A 17,188-nucleotide genomic window follows, 5' to 3' on the forward strand; every position below is an offset into this window, starting at 1 on the left:
ATAAAACCCATTCATTATATCCAGCGGTGGGGAGTAACGGATTACATGTAATCTGTTACATGTAAGGGATTACAAAAAACGGTAACTGTAATCTGTTACGTTACAAGCAAAAATTTTGTTTACAGATACTTTTGAAAAACTAGATGATTACTTCAAGGATTACTTTTAAATTCATAAAGGACGTTTGCTAAAAAAAATCGTTCACTTTTTTCTCTGTTCTCAATGACATTCAAATCAGCATTTAAAAAAGGCGCAAGTTTAAATTTGTTCCACCTGAGCGAGTCTGACCACAAGTCAGAGACCACTATGATGACACACCAAATGTGTTTGATTGATCGTGGGAAAAGCTCAGGAATAGGCTTTGTAGGCTACCATCCAAGGTACAGTGGCAAGAAAAAGTATGTGAACCCTTTGGATCTACCTGGATTTCGGATTAAATTGGTCATACAATTTGATCTGATCTTAATCTAAGTCACAACAATAGACAAACACACAAATAACTAATAACACACAAATAATTATACTTTTTCATGTCTTTATTGAACACACTGTGTAAACATTCACATTGCAAGGTGGACAAAGTATGTGAACCCTTGGATTTAATAACTGGTTGACCATCCTTTGGCAGCAATAAACTCAACCAAATGTTTTCTGTGGTTGCGGATCAGACCTTCACAAAGTTCAGGAGTAATTTTAGACCATTCATCTTTACAAAACTGATTCAGTTTATCAATATTCTTAGGATGTCTGGTGTGAACCACTCTTGGTCATTTTTTAAATCGGGTTGAGGTCAGGACTCTGACTGGGCCACTTCTTCTGTTGAAGCCATTCTGTTGTTGGTTTACTTCTGTGTTTTGGGTCGTTGTCCTGTTGCATCACCTAACTTCTGTCGAGCTTCAATTGGCGGACAGATAGCCATACATTCGCCTGCAAAATGTATTGATAAACTTGGGAATTCATTTCTCCGTCAATGACAGCAAGCTGTCCAGGTCCTGAGGCAGCAAAGCAGCCCCAAACCATGATGCTCCTTCCAACCTACTTTACAGTTGGGATGAGGTTTTGATGTTGGTGTGCTGTGCCTTTTTTTCTCCACACATAGTGTTGTGTGTTCCTTCCAAACAACACAACTTTAGTTTAATCTATCCACAGAATATTTTGCCAGTAGCGCTGTGGAACATCCTGGAGCTCTTTTGCGAAGTTCAGACGTGCAGAATGTTTTTTTTGGACAGCAGTGGCTTCTTCCATGGTGTCCTCCCATGGACACCATTCTTGTTTTGTGTTTTACGTATCTTAGACTCGTCAACAGAGATGATAGCATGTTCCAGAGATTTCTGTAAGTCTTTAGCTAACACTCTAGGATTCTTCATAACCTCATTGAGCATTCTGTGCTGTGCTCTTGCAGTCATCTTTGAAGGATGGCCAGAGTAGCAACAGTGCTGAACTTTCTCCATTTATAGACAATTTGTCTTACTGTGGACTGATGAACATCAAGGCTTTTAGAGATACTTTTGTAACCCTTTCCAGCATTATGCAAGTCAACAATTCTTAATCTTAGGTCTTCTGAGATCTCTTTTGGTCGAGGCATGGTTCACATCAGGCAATGCTTCTTCTGAATAACAAACTCAAATTTTGTGAGTGATTTTTATAGTTCAGGGCAGTTCTAACCAACATCTCCAATCTTGTCTCATTGATTGGACTCCAGGTTAACTGAATCCTGACTCCAATTACCTTTTGGAGAAGTCATTAGCCTAGGGGTTCACATACTTTTCCCAACCTACACTGTGAATGTTTAAATGATGTATTCAATATTGACAAGAAAAATACAATAATTTGTGTGTTATTATTTTAAGCACACTGTGTTTGTCTATTGTTGTGACTAAGATGAAGAAGTAGCCACCCTCTCTTAAAGTATGTCGTATGATTTTGCAGTGTTGGAAAACTCCATCTAGGGTTACAGTAGCTTCTGCCACATTGCTTTCACCTACAATCCTTTCAAATCAGTGAGGAAAAGCGACATGGGGGTCTTCAATATATATACAAAGCTGTTTGAATACTTTAGAGATGAATCCTTCCTCCCTTCCTTCAAGTAATCATAGATCAGGGATTGTTTCCACCAATCCAACTTGATCAGATCAGTGATCACCTTACGGATGGAAAGAAAGAAGGGAGGATAGAAGGATGGCTGGATGGACAGACCGACGTGTGGGTATAAGAATGCCTCTCTCAAGTATTTCAACAGGCCCACTAAAGCTATCGACTGGTGATGTCATAACAATGGGACTTGACTCACCGAGTGCTGGCTGTGGAGTTTCTCCAGTAGAGTGCCATCGGTGGCTTTGGGAAAATGACTCTCCTCGTTCATCAGTGCAAGGAGACCCAGTTTCTGTGAAGAAAATAGACAGATGTTATCATAACCAGTCCGAAATAGTATACTTTTTTCCTGACAACTTTAATCAATGGATTTACAACATATTTCTATGTATAGAAATAAGTGTATTTTTATATATATAAATTATTATTTCTGGTAGATCAAGACCACACAGCATTTGTCTGGATAACCTTGTCGCCAGGTCAAAGGGATTTCACATTATAACGGCAAGAATGGCATTGCACTGAGCTATCCATTGGTTCCCAATTGAAGGGGACTACAATTCCAAAGGGTTGTAATTGCGCTTACAAGTGGCGTATATCAGGCTGCTACAGTCAAATTTCAAATGATTTACATTTTACAATGCTCCTGTGCCCAACCTTGTGGCAGGCATTGCGCCTTGTCACCATAATATGAAACCTGCTTCACAAGTGTAAATTCTAGCAGTGTCAACATGAGAAAAATCCCATTCAAGTGGGAATGACAAAGACATACCTTCTCAATCAGATCCAAACATTCCCCGTTGTCCATCCAGTTGATGTCCTCCCATACAAGCCCTTCCCTGATGGAGCAAGAAAAACTAAAAGGTAAGCCAATCAAATTGAAATTGAAGTCAACCGGTAACACTTTATAATAACCTTCATGAATAAGCTCTTATTTTTTTACACGTGCTTATAAATGCTTTATAAATTAGCGTACGTGTTATACATTCTGATGAACTGTAAATAGAATACACATTTATATAAAATGATACAGTGTTACAGTTAACCATAAAAAAAAGCCAATCTAAATTTACTGTGAAGGTTCATGTTTGAGGTCTACCCACTTGTTGTATTCAAGTTGCTCCAGCGAGAAGATGTGCTTGTTGAAGTATTCCTGAAGTTTCTCGTTTGCATAGTTAATATTGAACTGCTCAAAGCGGTTGACCTGTCAGAGAGATAGACCCATGTAAGACTCACATACTAAATATTTACAATTTTTTGATGGGGGGGGGGGGGGGGGGGGGGGTCATGGGGTACATCCCCCCCCCCCCCCCAAGTGATTTTTTTGTAATGGTTTGCTCCTGATGATTTTTCCAACAGGGTTTCATGTTGTAAGAATTGAAAGTTACAACATGAAACTCTACAATTTCACTTTACTTACAAGTATTATTATAATAACTTGGTGGATGCTTATATTTGTCCTATTTCACACGTTACAAAATGTGTTTTTTGCATACCCCAACTCTCCCTGAGAGTGGCGTAACCAACGGCGACCCTGGAGCAATTAGGGTTAAGTCGTTTGCTCAAGGGCAAATCGACAGATTTTCACATGATCAGCTCAGGGATTTGGACTAGCAACCTTTCAGTTACTGGCCCAACACTCTAACCGCTAGGCTACCTGCAGTTTTCTTCCACCATCTCTAATTAATTCCCTCTGTTAAAACAGCCAGAACTTTTGTAAATCTGCGCCTGTATTCACAAAGCAACTCAGAGTACGAGTGCTGATCTAGGATCAGTCCCCCCTATCATGCATTATGATTTAAAATGCAAAACTGAATTTATGTCAGCCCTCCTCCTCTAGGATGTTTTGTAAATGCAGGGCCTCCTATAGGGAACACTAAGATCATAGATCACATAATGAATGTGCAAATCTACTTCTTAAGTTTGAGAGTTATCTAGGTCATGAACTGTCTCATGGATGACTGATAGTTGATTTGAACTAGTTTGGCTAGATTTGCTGGAGGCCATTTTTATTCATTACTGATGGTGACAGCCAATATGAGAAATCAACATTAAGATGAACGTACATCATTGCTTGTGATCAGTGACTTTCCTGACTTAGACATATGTTGCTCACAATAAAATAAAAAAACTAAATATAAGACATGATCATTTAGAAAATGTATCAAAAAGGCAAGTGATGCAGACATTATATCTTGAACCACCAAAAATGTTTTTGTCCAACCAACCTCGAAATTCTCAAATCCAAATATGTCTAGGATGCCAATAGATTTGAAGTCCTCTTTCCCTCGGATACGGTTGTTGAGTTTCCGGATAATCCAGGTGAAACACTGGGAATAAAGTGCCATCGCCATGGAGTCCCTGGAATCCACCGCCTGGGAAAAAGGAAATGACATCACAGTTTTACAAAAAGGAAGCTGCCCTGTTCTCGTTCAAGTAAAATAGGAGTATAAATTACTCTGGATGACCTTTAAATTGACTATCCCTTGGTGTAACCATTAATTAATTCATACCGTGGCTGGGATTCAAACACACGCACATACGCAACATGTGCTTTGCCATATGCTTTTAAAGGTGACTTCCACAATCTGCTTCTGCTTTTTCTGATTGCAAAAAACCTGCACTTCGGATAGGGAGGTGTGCTCCTTTCTGTCCAATGTAGTCATTTCTGGAAACATTTTCTGTCCATTTAGACAGAGCACCCCCTCGAGGCATAAATTATGTATAAAAGCTAGCTTAAATAGTCTACATATGATCTCCTACATAAGCCAAGTTATTAAAGATAGACTCAGCGATATGACGTAGATGCAGAAAATAAACAGCATTTCCGCTAAGAGCGTTGAAGCGTGAGGCTTTGACGCTGATTCAGCAGATGAACAGGAGACACAACTTGAGCCAGACTGGATTATCACAAGTAGACCATCACCCGCCTGACCATAAAGGTAAACTCAGCGAAATGACACTGCCACAAGCAGCACTGCAAACATTGAGATGAGAGAGATACAAGACTTCGCTCTCACACAGTCACATACACAGCTCATACAGTCACATGCCCTGGCCTGTGCACAGGCCAGGGCACCCAACAGCGAACCCGTGCAAATGCACAGATACTGTGTGTGTGACTGTGTGAGCGCGAAGTCTTGCATCTCGCTCATCTCAATATCTGCAGTGCTGCTTGTGGCAATGGCATTTGTGATAATCCAGTCTGGCACTAGTTGTGTCTCATGTTTATCTGCTGACCATATCTGCTGAATCAGCGTCAAATGTGATTAGCCTGGTCAGCTACACTCCTAGCTTTAGAGATTATATCAGACACATGATGGGGGTGGGGTTCATTAGGCACCAACTGCAAGACAACTAAGTGAAACAGTGAGGGACTAAACTGTATTTTATGTTTTTCTTTTGCAAATGTTTTAAAATGTTTTAAGTTTAGTGCCTAGTCAACACAACCCAGGTCATGCAAGGGGAAATGGTTCAGGGTCAGTGGCCAATGCACACCCAGCCTTCAAAAGCTGACAACAACAACGGCGGTCACACACAACTGTAAGAGACAATGAATGCTTTGTTTTGTCTAGCAGGACCTATGTAAACGAGGTAGAGATAAGCCACCATTGACTTTGAAACCAAAGTATTTTTTCACAAAGTTGGTGGCTAGACTCACAGTTGGGCAGGCGCCAATTGACTATGAAACACCAGCTCTAAATGTTTCCCTATGGCATAACTCATGCCCCTGGCCTATCTATCTGCCCTAATGTCAGGTGTTGACCATGGGGTCAAATATTTGTGTGTCGAGGGATTAGTGTCGCAAAGGAGTGAAGCCACTACCTGATGTTAAACAATGGGGTCAACTGGTGCCCTCTGTCATCATGGTTAGGTTACCTGTTCTACGGTGAGCGGCGTGCAGATCTCCTCACCCCGTAGGATCAAGGACTTGTGGGTCAGCACCTCGGCCAGATGTTCTGAGTTCAGGCCCAGGAGGTCTGCTGTCCTGCCCAGTGCTACAAACACACAGACAGTGGTATTTTAGAAAAGGGATGTGGGGGTGTAATAAGTACTGTACAATAGATATCCTTTGCTGTGCTGTCATCAAGCATTTTGCTACACTCACGATAACATCTGCTAACCATGTGTATGTGACCAATAAAATTAGATTTGATGTCAGTCTATGCCCCTCTAGATCAGTGGTCACCAACCTGGTTGATCTTCAAGGCATTCCTAGTCGATCCCCGAACATTTCTGTAGAAAAGCCAATGATCAAGGCTTGCACTCCTTTTTTTGTGTGAGTGTGTGTTGCGCTGTTGGTGTTAAGTTCACTTGATTCTGAAACCGTGCTCACCGGGTAATCAAAGTGTTCCCATTTTGAACCAGAGGGCGGTCCCTCTGCTGCTCTCTCCCTCCCTCCCTCCACTGAGACTAACGTCATGTTCAAAACAACTGGGTACTCTGAAAAAAACTAGATCTGACTGGGAAAAATCGTTTTGAACGGTCATCCAACTCGGAATTCCAAGTCGGAAACTCAGGCATCTTTCTAGAGCTCTGACTTTCCTACCTGAAGATCACTGACATCATGATTTGACCTTGTGTCTTTTCCGAGTTCCCAGTTGTCTTGAAAGCACCATGACCATCAGATTCAGGTACCATCAGTCCAGTAAAATAAAAAAGCGAATTATTTACGAATTATTTCAACTTATACTCAGTTGTGCCTCGCAAATGCTACACCAACTGATAATTTTTTTTTATCAAAGCTCGAGTTTTGAAATATAATATGTTCTGAGAAGAACAATATTGGCAGGACAGGCATATATCCAATATGCTGTGATAATGTTAGGCCTACTGCACAAACCTCATTCCTACAGAACTGTTTTTATTGGGTTAATGTTATATTTTTTAAATCATGTTAAAAAAAAATAATCGAAGTGGTAGATCTTATTTGACTGCGAACGTATCTTGACTCAGAAAAGGTCGGTGACCACTGCTCCAGATGCATTTACTCATAATGTGATTAAATCAAGGTTATTTTTTAAACACCAATCTTGCTATGACAGTTGAGGTGGATATACGAGTGTGTTCATTACATATCGCATTTCAAAGCTTTGTGGGCACTAGGCGGAATATTATTGTTCAGCTGAGGCAAAAGGTTAAGGTCACCCTAGCGCTAAGGCACAGGGGAGAGCTAATCTCAGAGCAGCTCTTAAACTTGGACAACCCAGAAATAGGACAGGGATAGGGAGAATCTCAAGGAAAGTAGCATATTATAGGTAGTACCTCAAGGGAAAGGGGGAACATGAGGAGGAGAGGAAGGAAAGAAAAGAGGAGAGACATTAACCTGTTTTGGAAGAGACCTGAGCTCCTCCGGCCGTCATAAACTCGATATTCCCGGCATGAAGAATTCCCGCCAGGAGCCGAAGGATCTCCCAGATGTTCTCCTCTGTGAACTGCATGGTCCGCATTGCATTCTGGGATGGAAAACAACACAAATGAACAGAATGTTGATGCTGCCAAAAAAAAGGCAGTTGTGCCCCCAAGAAAAATATCTAATAAGAAATGAAATAACACAATATCTCAGAGTTTTCCCATGTATTCAATCTGTCCAGACACAATTTAATTCAATTCATTACCATATCCCTGTACAAACCGAGTAAAGTTGAATCCAGACCACTATAAGTGGAATCTGCTGCTTTAGTGTCTCTATGGTATGAGGTGCAGCTGTAAGACCCTGTAGCAAGACCCTGTCATTGACAATTTCAAATTGTAGTTCCACTAATGGCAATTTGTACAACAGTTCTGGGTAATAAAAAGTGAACAAAAAAAGTACTGTATATTAGCAAAAAAACGACATTTGCTTCAAAGGGGATGTAACATCGCCATGGGCATATTTCAGAAATGTATTTAAATGTATGGGTTATTGTTAGATGATTGCTAATGAACTTGGCGCTTGGTATCACCTCACGAATGTTCGGTTAAAAATGTACTGCTTGCTGCAGCAAGGCATTTTGAAAAGTAACTTTTGAATGCCCTGAACTGTATCATCAACAATAAACCATTGATATAGATGGGAGGGCCATACCAGTACGTCCTGAAAAGTGCCTTTGTCGTTGATTGTCTTGTCTGCCACACAGCCAGATTGCTTTAGGTAGTAGTAATTCTCTGGTGGGGAAAAACTGAAGGCCTCTGTCATGGAAAAAAGAAAGACTCAATAATGGGTTAAAAGTGTAATTGCTGTAATTGTTTTATAACCCAGTGTTTCTCCTAACATTATATACAGTGGTTCTTCCTTTAAAAGTTGAGTCGTACTGCAGCACAGCTTGCGCGCTGCCGCAGAAATCTATGGCATGTTATTTACTGTAAGTGTCATACCATTGTTGTCATTAATGCTAGTTTGACCACCAGGGGGCATCTTTGAGAAGCAGTGGACTGTTTTTAATATTGGCTGTACTAGAGAATTTAAACCCTTTTTTCTGTAAGAACATAGCATACAGGATTTATTTTAAGAAATTTAGCTTAATTAATTTGATTAATATAATGGTGTTTCTATTCCAAGAAAAAATAAAAATTATACATCTGACAGACCTGACCTCAGTGCCTGATTCAGTAACACTAAACAAGGATTAGATGGAGGCAGATGTTATAGGAAGAGCGATGGATGTATAGCTGAGGAAAAGGTGGGAAGAATCTGGGCAACTACAGTACCTTTTATTTAGCGAGAAGAAAATAGGAGAATACGCTTTGTTAACTTGGGGGGGTGGGGGGGAAGCAGTGACTAGCTTTCAAAAGTTGGCACTGAACAATGTGACCGGTCGGACGTAGGCTACTAAGTGACTGCGAGTGAAGAGCAAAATAATAAAAACAAATCCTAACAGCACGAAGCGGTGCTGAAGTAGTTGACGACACTTTGGGTGTTCCAGTAAGCAACCATTTGTTGCCTTCATTAGCCGACTTCATTCCGAAAAGAACTCCAGCACAGAGAAGAGAAAGGAGCCTTAAATAATTCAACAATAAAGTGATTGAATTCACAAATGCATTTGACTGTTTTTAATATTGGCCAACAACCAAAAACATAGAATATACCGTAGTAATCTTTTTCAAAATGCATATGTTATTAGGCTACTATGCAGTCTGACAAGTAAACATAGTCTACAGTACATAGTAAACATGGCAAAGCCACACAAAAACGCACAAAAATTCACACAAATCTGCAGAAATACATTATGTACATACGCTACCGTTCAAAAGTCTGTTAAAATAACATAAAATTGATCAGAAATACAGTGTAGACATTGTTAAAGTTGTAAATGACTATTGCAGCTGGAAACGTCTATCTAGATAGGCGTACAGAGGCCCATTATCAGCAACCATCACTCCTGTGTTCCAATGGCAGGTTGTGTTAGCTAATCCAAGTTGATCATTTTAAAAGGCTAATTGATCCTTAGAAAACCCTTTCGCAATTATGTTAACATAGCTGAAAACTGTTGTTCTGATTAAAGAAGCAATTAAACTGGCCTTCTTTAGACTAGTTGAGTATCTGGTGCATCAAATCAAATCACATTTTACTAGTCACATGCGCTGAATACAACAGGTACAACCTTACAGTGAAATGCTTACTTACGAGCCCCCAACCAACAACGCAGTATCAAAAAATATGGACAAGAATAAGAGATAAAAGTAACAAGTAATTAAAGAGCAGCAGTAAAACAACAATAGCGAGACTATATACAGGTTGGTACCGGTACAGAGTCAATGTGCGGGGGCACCGGTTAGTTTAGGTAGTATGTACATGTAGGTAGAGTTATTGAAGTGACTATGCATAGTTGACAACAACAGAGAGTAGCAGTGGTGTAAAGAGGGGGGGGGGGGGGGGGGGGGGGGCAATGCAAATAGTCTGGGCAGCCATTTGATTAGATGTTCAGGAGTCTTATGGCTTGGGGGAAGAAGCTGTTTAGAATCCTCTTGGACCTAGACTTGGTGGTCCGGTACCGCTTGCCATGCGGTAGGAGAGGGAACAGTCTATGACTACGGTGGCTGGAGTCTTTAACAATTTTTAGGGCCTTCCTCTGACGCCGCCTGGTATAGAGGTCCTGGATGGCAAGAAGCTTGGCCCCAGTGATGTATTGGGCCTTACGCACTACCCTCTGTAGTGCTTTGCGGCCGGAGGCCGAGCAGTTGCCATACCAGGCAGTGATGCAACCAGGATGCTCTCGATGGTGCAGCTGTAGAGCCTTTTGAGGATCTGAGGACCTATGCCAAATCTTTTCAGTCTCCTGAGGGGGAAAAGGTTTTGTCGTGCCCTCTTTACGACTGTCTTGGTGTGCTTGGACCATTTTAGTTTGTTGGTGATGTGGACACCGAGGAACATGAAGCTCTCAACCTGCTCCACTACAGCCCCGTCGATGAGAATGGGGGCGTGCTTGGTCCTCTGTTTCCTGTAGTCCACAATCATCTCCTTTGTCTTGATCACGTTGAGGGAGAGGTTGTTGTCCTGGCACCACACGGCCCGGTTTCTGACCTCCTCCCTATAGGCTGTCTCGTCATTGTCGGTGATCAGGCCTACCGCTGTTGTGTCATCGGCAAATTGAACGATGGTGTTGGAGTCGTGCCTGGCCGTGCAGTCATGAGTGAACAGGGAGTACAGGAGGGGACTGAGAACGCACCCCTGAGGGGCCCCTGTGTTGAGGATCAACGTGGCATATGTGTTGTTACCTACCCTTACCACCTGGGGGCGGCCCGTCAGTAAGTCCAGGATCTACTTGCAGAGGGAGGTGTTTAGTCCCAGGGTCCTTAGCTTTTTGATGAGCTTTGAGGGCACGATGGTGTTGAACGCTGAGCTGTAGTCAATGAATAGCATTCTCACATAGGTGTTCCTTTTGTCCAGGTGGGAAAGGGCAAGGGAGTGCAGTGTGGAGTGCAATAGAGATTGCATCATCTGTGGATTTGTTGGGGCTGTATGCAAATTGTAGTGGGTATAGGGTTTCTGGGATAATGGTGTTGATGTGAGCCATGACCAGCCTTTCAAAGCACTTCATGGCTACAGACGTGAGTGCTACGGGTCGGTAGTCATTTAAGCAGGTTACCTTAGTGTTCTTGGGCACAGGCACTATGGTGGTGTGCTTAAAACATGTTGGTATTACAGACTCGGTCAGGGAGAGGTTGAAAATGTCAGTGAAGACACTTGCCAGTTGGTCAGCGCATGCTCACAGTACATGTCCTGGTAATCCATCTGACCCTGCAGCCTTGTGAATGTTTACCCTTTTAACTTCTCTGGGATATGTGGGAGGGTAGCGTCCCACCTAACCAACAGCCAGTGAAATTGCAGGGCGCCAAAAAAAAAAAAAAAAGAAATCTCATCATTAAAATTCCTCAAACATACAAGTATTATACACCATTTTAAAGATAAACTTCTCGTTAATCCAGCCAAAGTGTCTGATTTCAAAAAGGATTTACGGCGAAAGCACACCTTGCGATTATGTTAGCTCAGTACATAGCCACAGAAAAACACAGCCATTTTTCCAGCCAAAGAGAGGAGTAACAAAAAGCAGAAATAGAGTTAAAATTAATCACTAACCTTTGATGATCTTCATCAGATGACACTCATAGGACTTCATGTTACACAATACATGTATGTTTTGTTCGGTAAAGTTCATATTTATATCCAAAAATCTGAGTTAAGGTGGGACGCTACTGTCTCACTTGGTCAAAAGCCAGAGAAAATGCAGCGCGCCAAATTCAAATAAAATACTATAAAAGTCTAACTTTCATTAAATCACACATGAAATATACCAAATTAAAGCTACACTGGTTGTGAATCCAGCCAACATGTCAGAATTGAAATAGGCTTTTCGGCAAAAGCAAACAATGCTATTATCTGAGTTAGCACCATTGTAAACAAAGTTGGATAAGCATATTTCAACCCTGCAGGCGCGACAACACAGAAATAAAAATATAATTCATGCCTTACCTTTGACGAGCTTCTGTTGTTGGCACTCCAATATGTCCCATAAACATCACAAATGATCCTTTTGTTTAATTAATTCCGTCGATATATATCCAAAATGTCCATTTACTTGGCGCGTTTGATCCAGAAAAACACCGGTTCCAACTCGTGAAACATGACTACAAAATATCTCAAAAGTCAGCTGTAAACTTTGCCAAAACATTTCAAACTACTTTTGTAATACAACTTTAGGTATTTTTTAACGTAAATAATCGATAAAATTGAAGACGGGATGATCTGTGTTCAATACAGGATTAAAACAATCTGTAGCATGCTTTCTGGTCACGCGCCTCTATCTAACAGGACACTTCAAGTGACCCTGATTCAAAATGGCCGTACTTCTTCATTACACAAAGGAAAAACCCTCAACTAATTTCTAGAGACTGTTGACATCCAGTGGAAGCAATAGGAACTGCAAGAAGGTCAATTAGAAATCTGTATTCCCAATGAAAATCCATTGAAAAGAGAGTGACCTAAAAAAAAAAGAAATCTGAATGGTTTGTCCTCTGGGTTTCGCCTGCTAAATAAGTTCTGTTATACTCACATACATGATTCAGTTTTAGAAACAGTTTTAGAAACTTCAGAGTGTTTTCTATCCAAATCTACTAACAATATGCATATCTTATCTTCTGGGGATGAGTAGCTGGCAGTTGAATTTGGGTATGCTTTTCATCCAAACGTGAAAATGCTGCCCCCTATCCTAGATAAGTTAAAGGTACTCACATCAGCTGCGGAGAGCGTGATCACACAGTCTTCCGGAACAGATGGTGCTCTCATGCATGTTTCAGTGTTAATTGCCTCGAAGCAAGCATGGAAGTAGTTTAGCTCGTCTGGTATGTTTGTGTCACTGGGCAGCTCTCGGCTGTGCTTCCCTTTGTAGTCTGTCTTTGCAAGCCCTGCCACCTCCAATGAGCATCAGAGCCAGTGTAGCACGATTCGATCTTAGTCCTGTATTGACGCTTGCCTGTTTGATGGTTCGTCGGAGGGCATAGCGGGATTTCTTATAAGCTTCCGGGTTAGAGTCCCGCTCCTTGAAAGCGGCAGCTTTAGCCTTTAGCTCAGTGCGGATGCTCCCTCTAATCCATGGATTCTGGTTGGGGTATGTACGTACGGTCACTGTGGGAACGATGTCATCAATGCACTTATTGATGAAGCCAATGACTGATGTGGTGTACTCCTCAATGCCATCGGAAGAATCCCAGAACATATTCCAGTCTGTGCTAGCAAAACAGTCCTGTAGCTTAGCATCTGAACACTTTTTTATTGATCTAGTCACTGGTGCTTCCTGCTTTAATTTTTGCTTGTAAGCAGGAATCAGGAGGATAGAATTATGGTCAGATTTGCCAAATTGAGGGTGAGGGAGAGCTTTGTATGCGTCTCTGTGTGTGGAGTATAGGTGGTCCAGAGTTTTTTAACATGCTGATAGAAATTTTGTAAACAGATTTAAGTTTCCCTGTATTAAAGTCCTACTAGGAGCGCTGCCTCTGGGTGAGCGTTTTCCTGTTTGTTTATGGTGGAATGCAGCTCATTGAGTGCGGTCTTAGTGCCAGCCTAAGTCTGTGGTGGTATGTAGACTGCTACGGAAAATACAGATGAAATCTCTCTAGGTAGATAATGTGGTCTACAGCTTATCACGAGGTACTCTACCTCAGGCGAGCAAACCCTCGAGACTTCCTTAGATATCGTGCACCAGCTGTTATTTACAAAAATACTTTGTCCGCTGCCCCTTGTCTTACCAAACGCTGCTGTTCTATCCTGTTGAAACAGCGTATAGCCAACCAGCTGTATGTTGATAATGTTGTCATTCAGCCATGACTCCGTGAACCATACGATATTACAGTTTTGAATGTCCCGTTGGTAGTTTAATCTTCCGCGTAGGTCATCTAATTTATTTTCCAAAGATTGCACGTTTGCTAGCAGAATGGAAGGCAGTGGGGGTTTATTCAATCGCCTACTAATTCTCAGAAGGCAGCTCGCCCTCTGGCCCCTTTTTCTCGGCCTTCTCTTCACACAAATGACGGGGATCTGGATCTGTTCCCGGGAAAGCAGTATGTCATTCATGTCGGGCTCATCGGACTCATGAAAGGAAAAAAAGGATTCTGCCAGTCCGTGGTGAATAATCACAGTTCTGATGTCCAGAAGATATCTTCGGTCATAAGAGACGGTAGCAGAAACATTATGTACAAAATAAGTTAAAAAATAAGTTAAAAACAACACAAAGAAACAAACAAACAAAACACAATTGGATAGGAACACATAAAACGTCAGCCTTCTTCTCCGGCGCCAACTTAACCCCATGCTTGTCTCAGAGCAGCGTGAAGCGGTGCTGAAATAGTTGACCACACGCTGGTAGGCTTTTGCTTCAAATCCTATTATAACAACTGGATGACTTTGGGTGTTCCAGTAAGCATTCTTAAAAGAACTCCAGCACAGAGAAGAGAAAGGAGCCTTGAATAAGTAAACATGTCGGTAAAATACTGTTAGACTTGGGGATTATGGTCACGGACAGTGCTATTTGCCTGTGTTATGCCGAACGCGAAAACCCAGGAAAATGAACAGGTACAGTAGGCTACAATACTGTAAAGTAGGCCTTCATTAGCCAACTTTATTCGTAAAATAACTCTAGCACAGAGAAGAGAGAGGATCCTTAAATAATTCAACAATAAAGTGATTGAATTCACAAATGCATTTGACTGTTTTTAATATTGGCCATCAACCAAAAACACAGCATCTATATATGTATTCCATTTCCAGTGAAACTATTCAAGCCATCGATGATGGTTGAAGATGATGAGCAATCTCGGCAAAGGCAATCTGGAATCTGCTGGCATCACCGCACAACATCAACATCGCTCTAATCACAGTCAGAAGACAGTTGAAGAAACTTGAGTGGACTTATAGAAAGGCTCTGTAAGACATTTTATATATATATTTTTTTCAGAACATTAACCATATGTGTTCTCTTGTTTTGTACTGTTCTGTAGTTTCGACCCAATGATTCATCTGACAAACAAAGAACCTGGCGTGCTGCAAAACCAGTTCGGATTTAAGTATGTATGACTGACGACTTTAGTGAGAGGTCTCAATGCTTTAATATTTAATACTTTCTGCCCTCCGAATTCATATTCATTATATAAATAGGTCCATGATTGATTTAACAAGACCAGTCCCTATGCTATATCATTCAATGATATTTTTTCCATAGTAATTCGTTATGGATCCATTAATATACTTAAAGTCCCTAAACTCGGGAAGAGTCTATTGCCCTGCTGATAGTTGAAATAAACATCTGCATTTTGAAAGAGTATTTTTATCATTATTTTATTAATGAAAGCATAAAGATGTTGATGAAAAAATACTGATCAGTATATGCTTTACCTGACTTTTTGCAGTTGCATGATGTTTGTAGTTAGAAATGTAAAACTTTAGAGTACTTAATACATTACAAGTTGTGGGGATTTTTGTTCACACCTAGCCGAGCTATCATTTTGGAAAGGTTGAAGAGTCTATTGTCCTGCTAATAGCCCATCATGGAAACGTTGTTTGCCCCCCATAGGTTTTAGGCCTGCAGTCGGTTATAATAATCCATGCCTTCTGGGAATGTTTAAAAGTCCAAAAGTTATGGGTGGAGTTAGAATTTTGTCTGTCAGAAGTATTAAAATCCACCAATGTCAGCCTTTAAATGCTTTATTATCCAAATGTTTAAAGTGCGTGTGGGGGACAGAGAGAATGCATTAGGCTGTTTTTAATATTAGGGCTTTCAGGAGGAATGGAAAATTGCGTGTCAATTCATAAACCACGTGCCATGGAATCAGTACATCAAAAATCGCTTCCCAACTATTTTGCAGTCTATATGGCACAGCTATAAATTTTTTGATCCTTAAATGAAACTGGTATATATTTTTATTTATCCCAATTTTCTTTAACCAATTTTGGTCTTTAATGCAGGGCCGACAGACAAGTTCCTTACTTTTTATTTTCGACTGAAATTGCAACCAACTTTCTATGGCTTCGTTTCAAATAACCGAAAGTGAGCGATTGTAATCTGAATAAAGGGAAAAGGGCCATTCTTGAACATGGGGTGAGACATTCTTACTAATTCGTAAATAAAGCCAGTTTGTTATTTAGAATTATTTATTTCAGTTTTTTTTAGAGAGAAACCAAAAGGGAGAGAAACCAAAAGCCCACCATGCCTATTTTACAATAATCGTCAGTCCACATGTCAAGTGAAATTTCCCCATTGTATTTCCCCAAGTTCTCTCTTAACTCCAAGACCATCAACAGTTTTTTTGTTGTTGCCTGATGCAGGACTCTAGTGCCAGAGGAGAGACTCTCAGACTGAAAACGCCTCCATTAATTGCCGCAGTTTAGACTACCGATAGATTAGCGTTCTACCTCCCCCTTGTGATAGTGTGGTGCAATGACAGAATGCCACCATCTACCACAAATGGTCGCAGCATAAGCTCAACATTTTTAAAGGAAGAACCACTGTAGGAGAAACACATTATATCTACATATATAGCATGAAATGCTTTGAAAGGCTGATCATGGTTCACATGCACACCATCATCCCAGACACCCTGGACCCAATCCAATTCGCATAATGCCCAAACAGATCCACAGATGACACAATATCTATTGCACTCCACACTGCCCTCACCCACCTGGACAAAATAATTACCTATGTAAGAATGCTGTTCATTGACTACAGATAAGAATTCAACACCATAGTCCCCTCCAAGCTCAACACCAAGCTCAGGACCCTGGGACTAAACACCTCCCTCTGCAACTGGATCCTGGACTTCCTGATGGCCGCCTCCAGGTAGTGAGGCTAGGCAACAACATATTCGTCAAGCTGACCATCAACATGGGGGCCCCATCAGAGGTGTGTGCTTAGTCCCCTCCTGGACTCCCTGTTCACCCAGGACTGCATGGCTGCGCACGGCTCCAACACCATCGTCAAGTTTGCTGTCAACACGATGGTGGTAGGACTGATCATTGACAACGATAAGGCATCCTATAGGGAGGAGGTCAGAGACCTGGTAGTGTGGTGCCAGAACAACAACCTTTCCCTCAACATCAGCAAGACTAAGGAGCTGATCGTGGACT

At 41.3% G+C, this 17,188-nt stretch overlaps 1 protein-coding gene across 1 annotated transcript in view; it reads right to left on the minus strand.

Annotated features, from left to right (window-relative positions):
* Nucleotides 1–17,188, minus strand: part of myo10 (myosin X) — a 266,652-nt gene that overhangs the window by 64,890 nt on the left and 184,574 nt on the right. The window contains exons 9-15 of the mRNA XM_039003646.1: nt 8,159–8,262; nt 7,418–7,547; nt 5,971–6,089; nt 4,320–4,466; nt 3,195–3,295; nt 2,864–2,930; nt 2,291–2,383 (exon numbers count right to left, since the gene is read on the minus strand). Coding sequence (XP_038859574.1) covers nt 2,291–2,383; nt 2,864–2,930; nt 3,195–3,295; nt 4,320–4,466; nt 5,971–6,089; nt 7,418–7,547; nt 8,159–8,262 — 761 coding nt within the window. The remainder of the gene's footprint in view (nt 1–2,290; nt 2,384–2,863; nt 2,931–3,194; nt 3,296–4,319; nt 4,467–5,970; nt 6,090–7,417; nt 7,548–8,158; nt 8,263–17,188) is intronic.

Source organism: Salvelinus namaycush, chromosome 11 (assembly GCF_016432855.1).
Source record: "Salvelinus namaycush isolate Seneca chromosome 11, SaNama_1.0, whole genome shotgun sequence".
NCBI classification, from domain to species: Eukaryota; Metazoa; Chordata; class Actinopteri; order Salmoniformes; family Salmonidae; genus Salvelinus; species Salvelinus namaycush.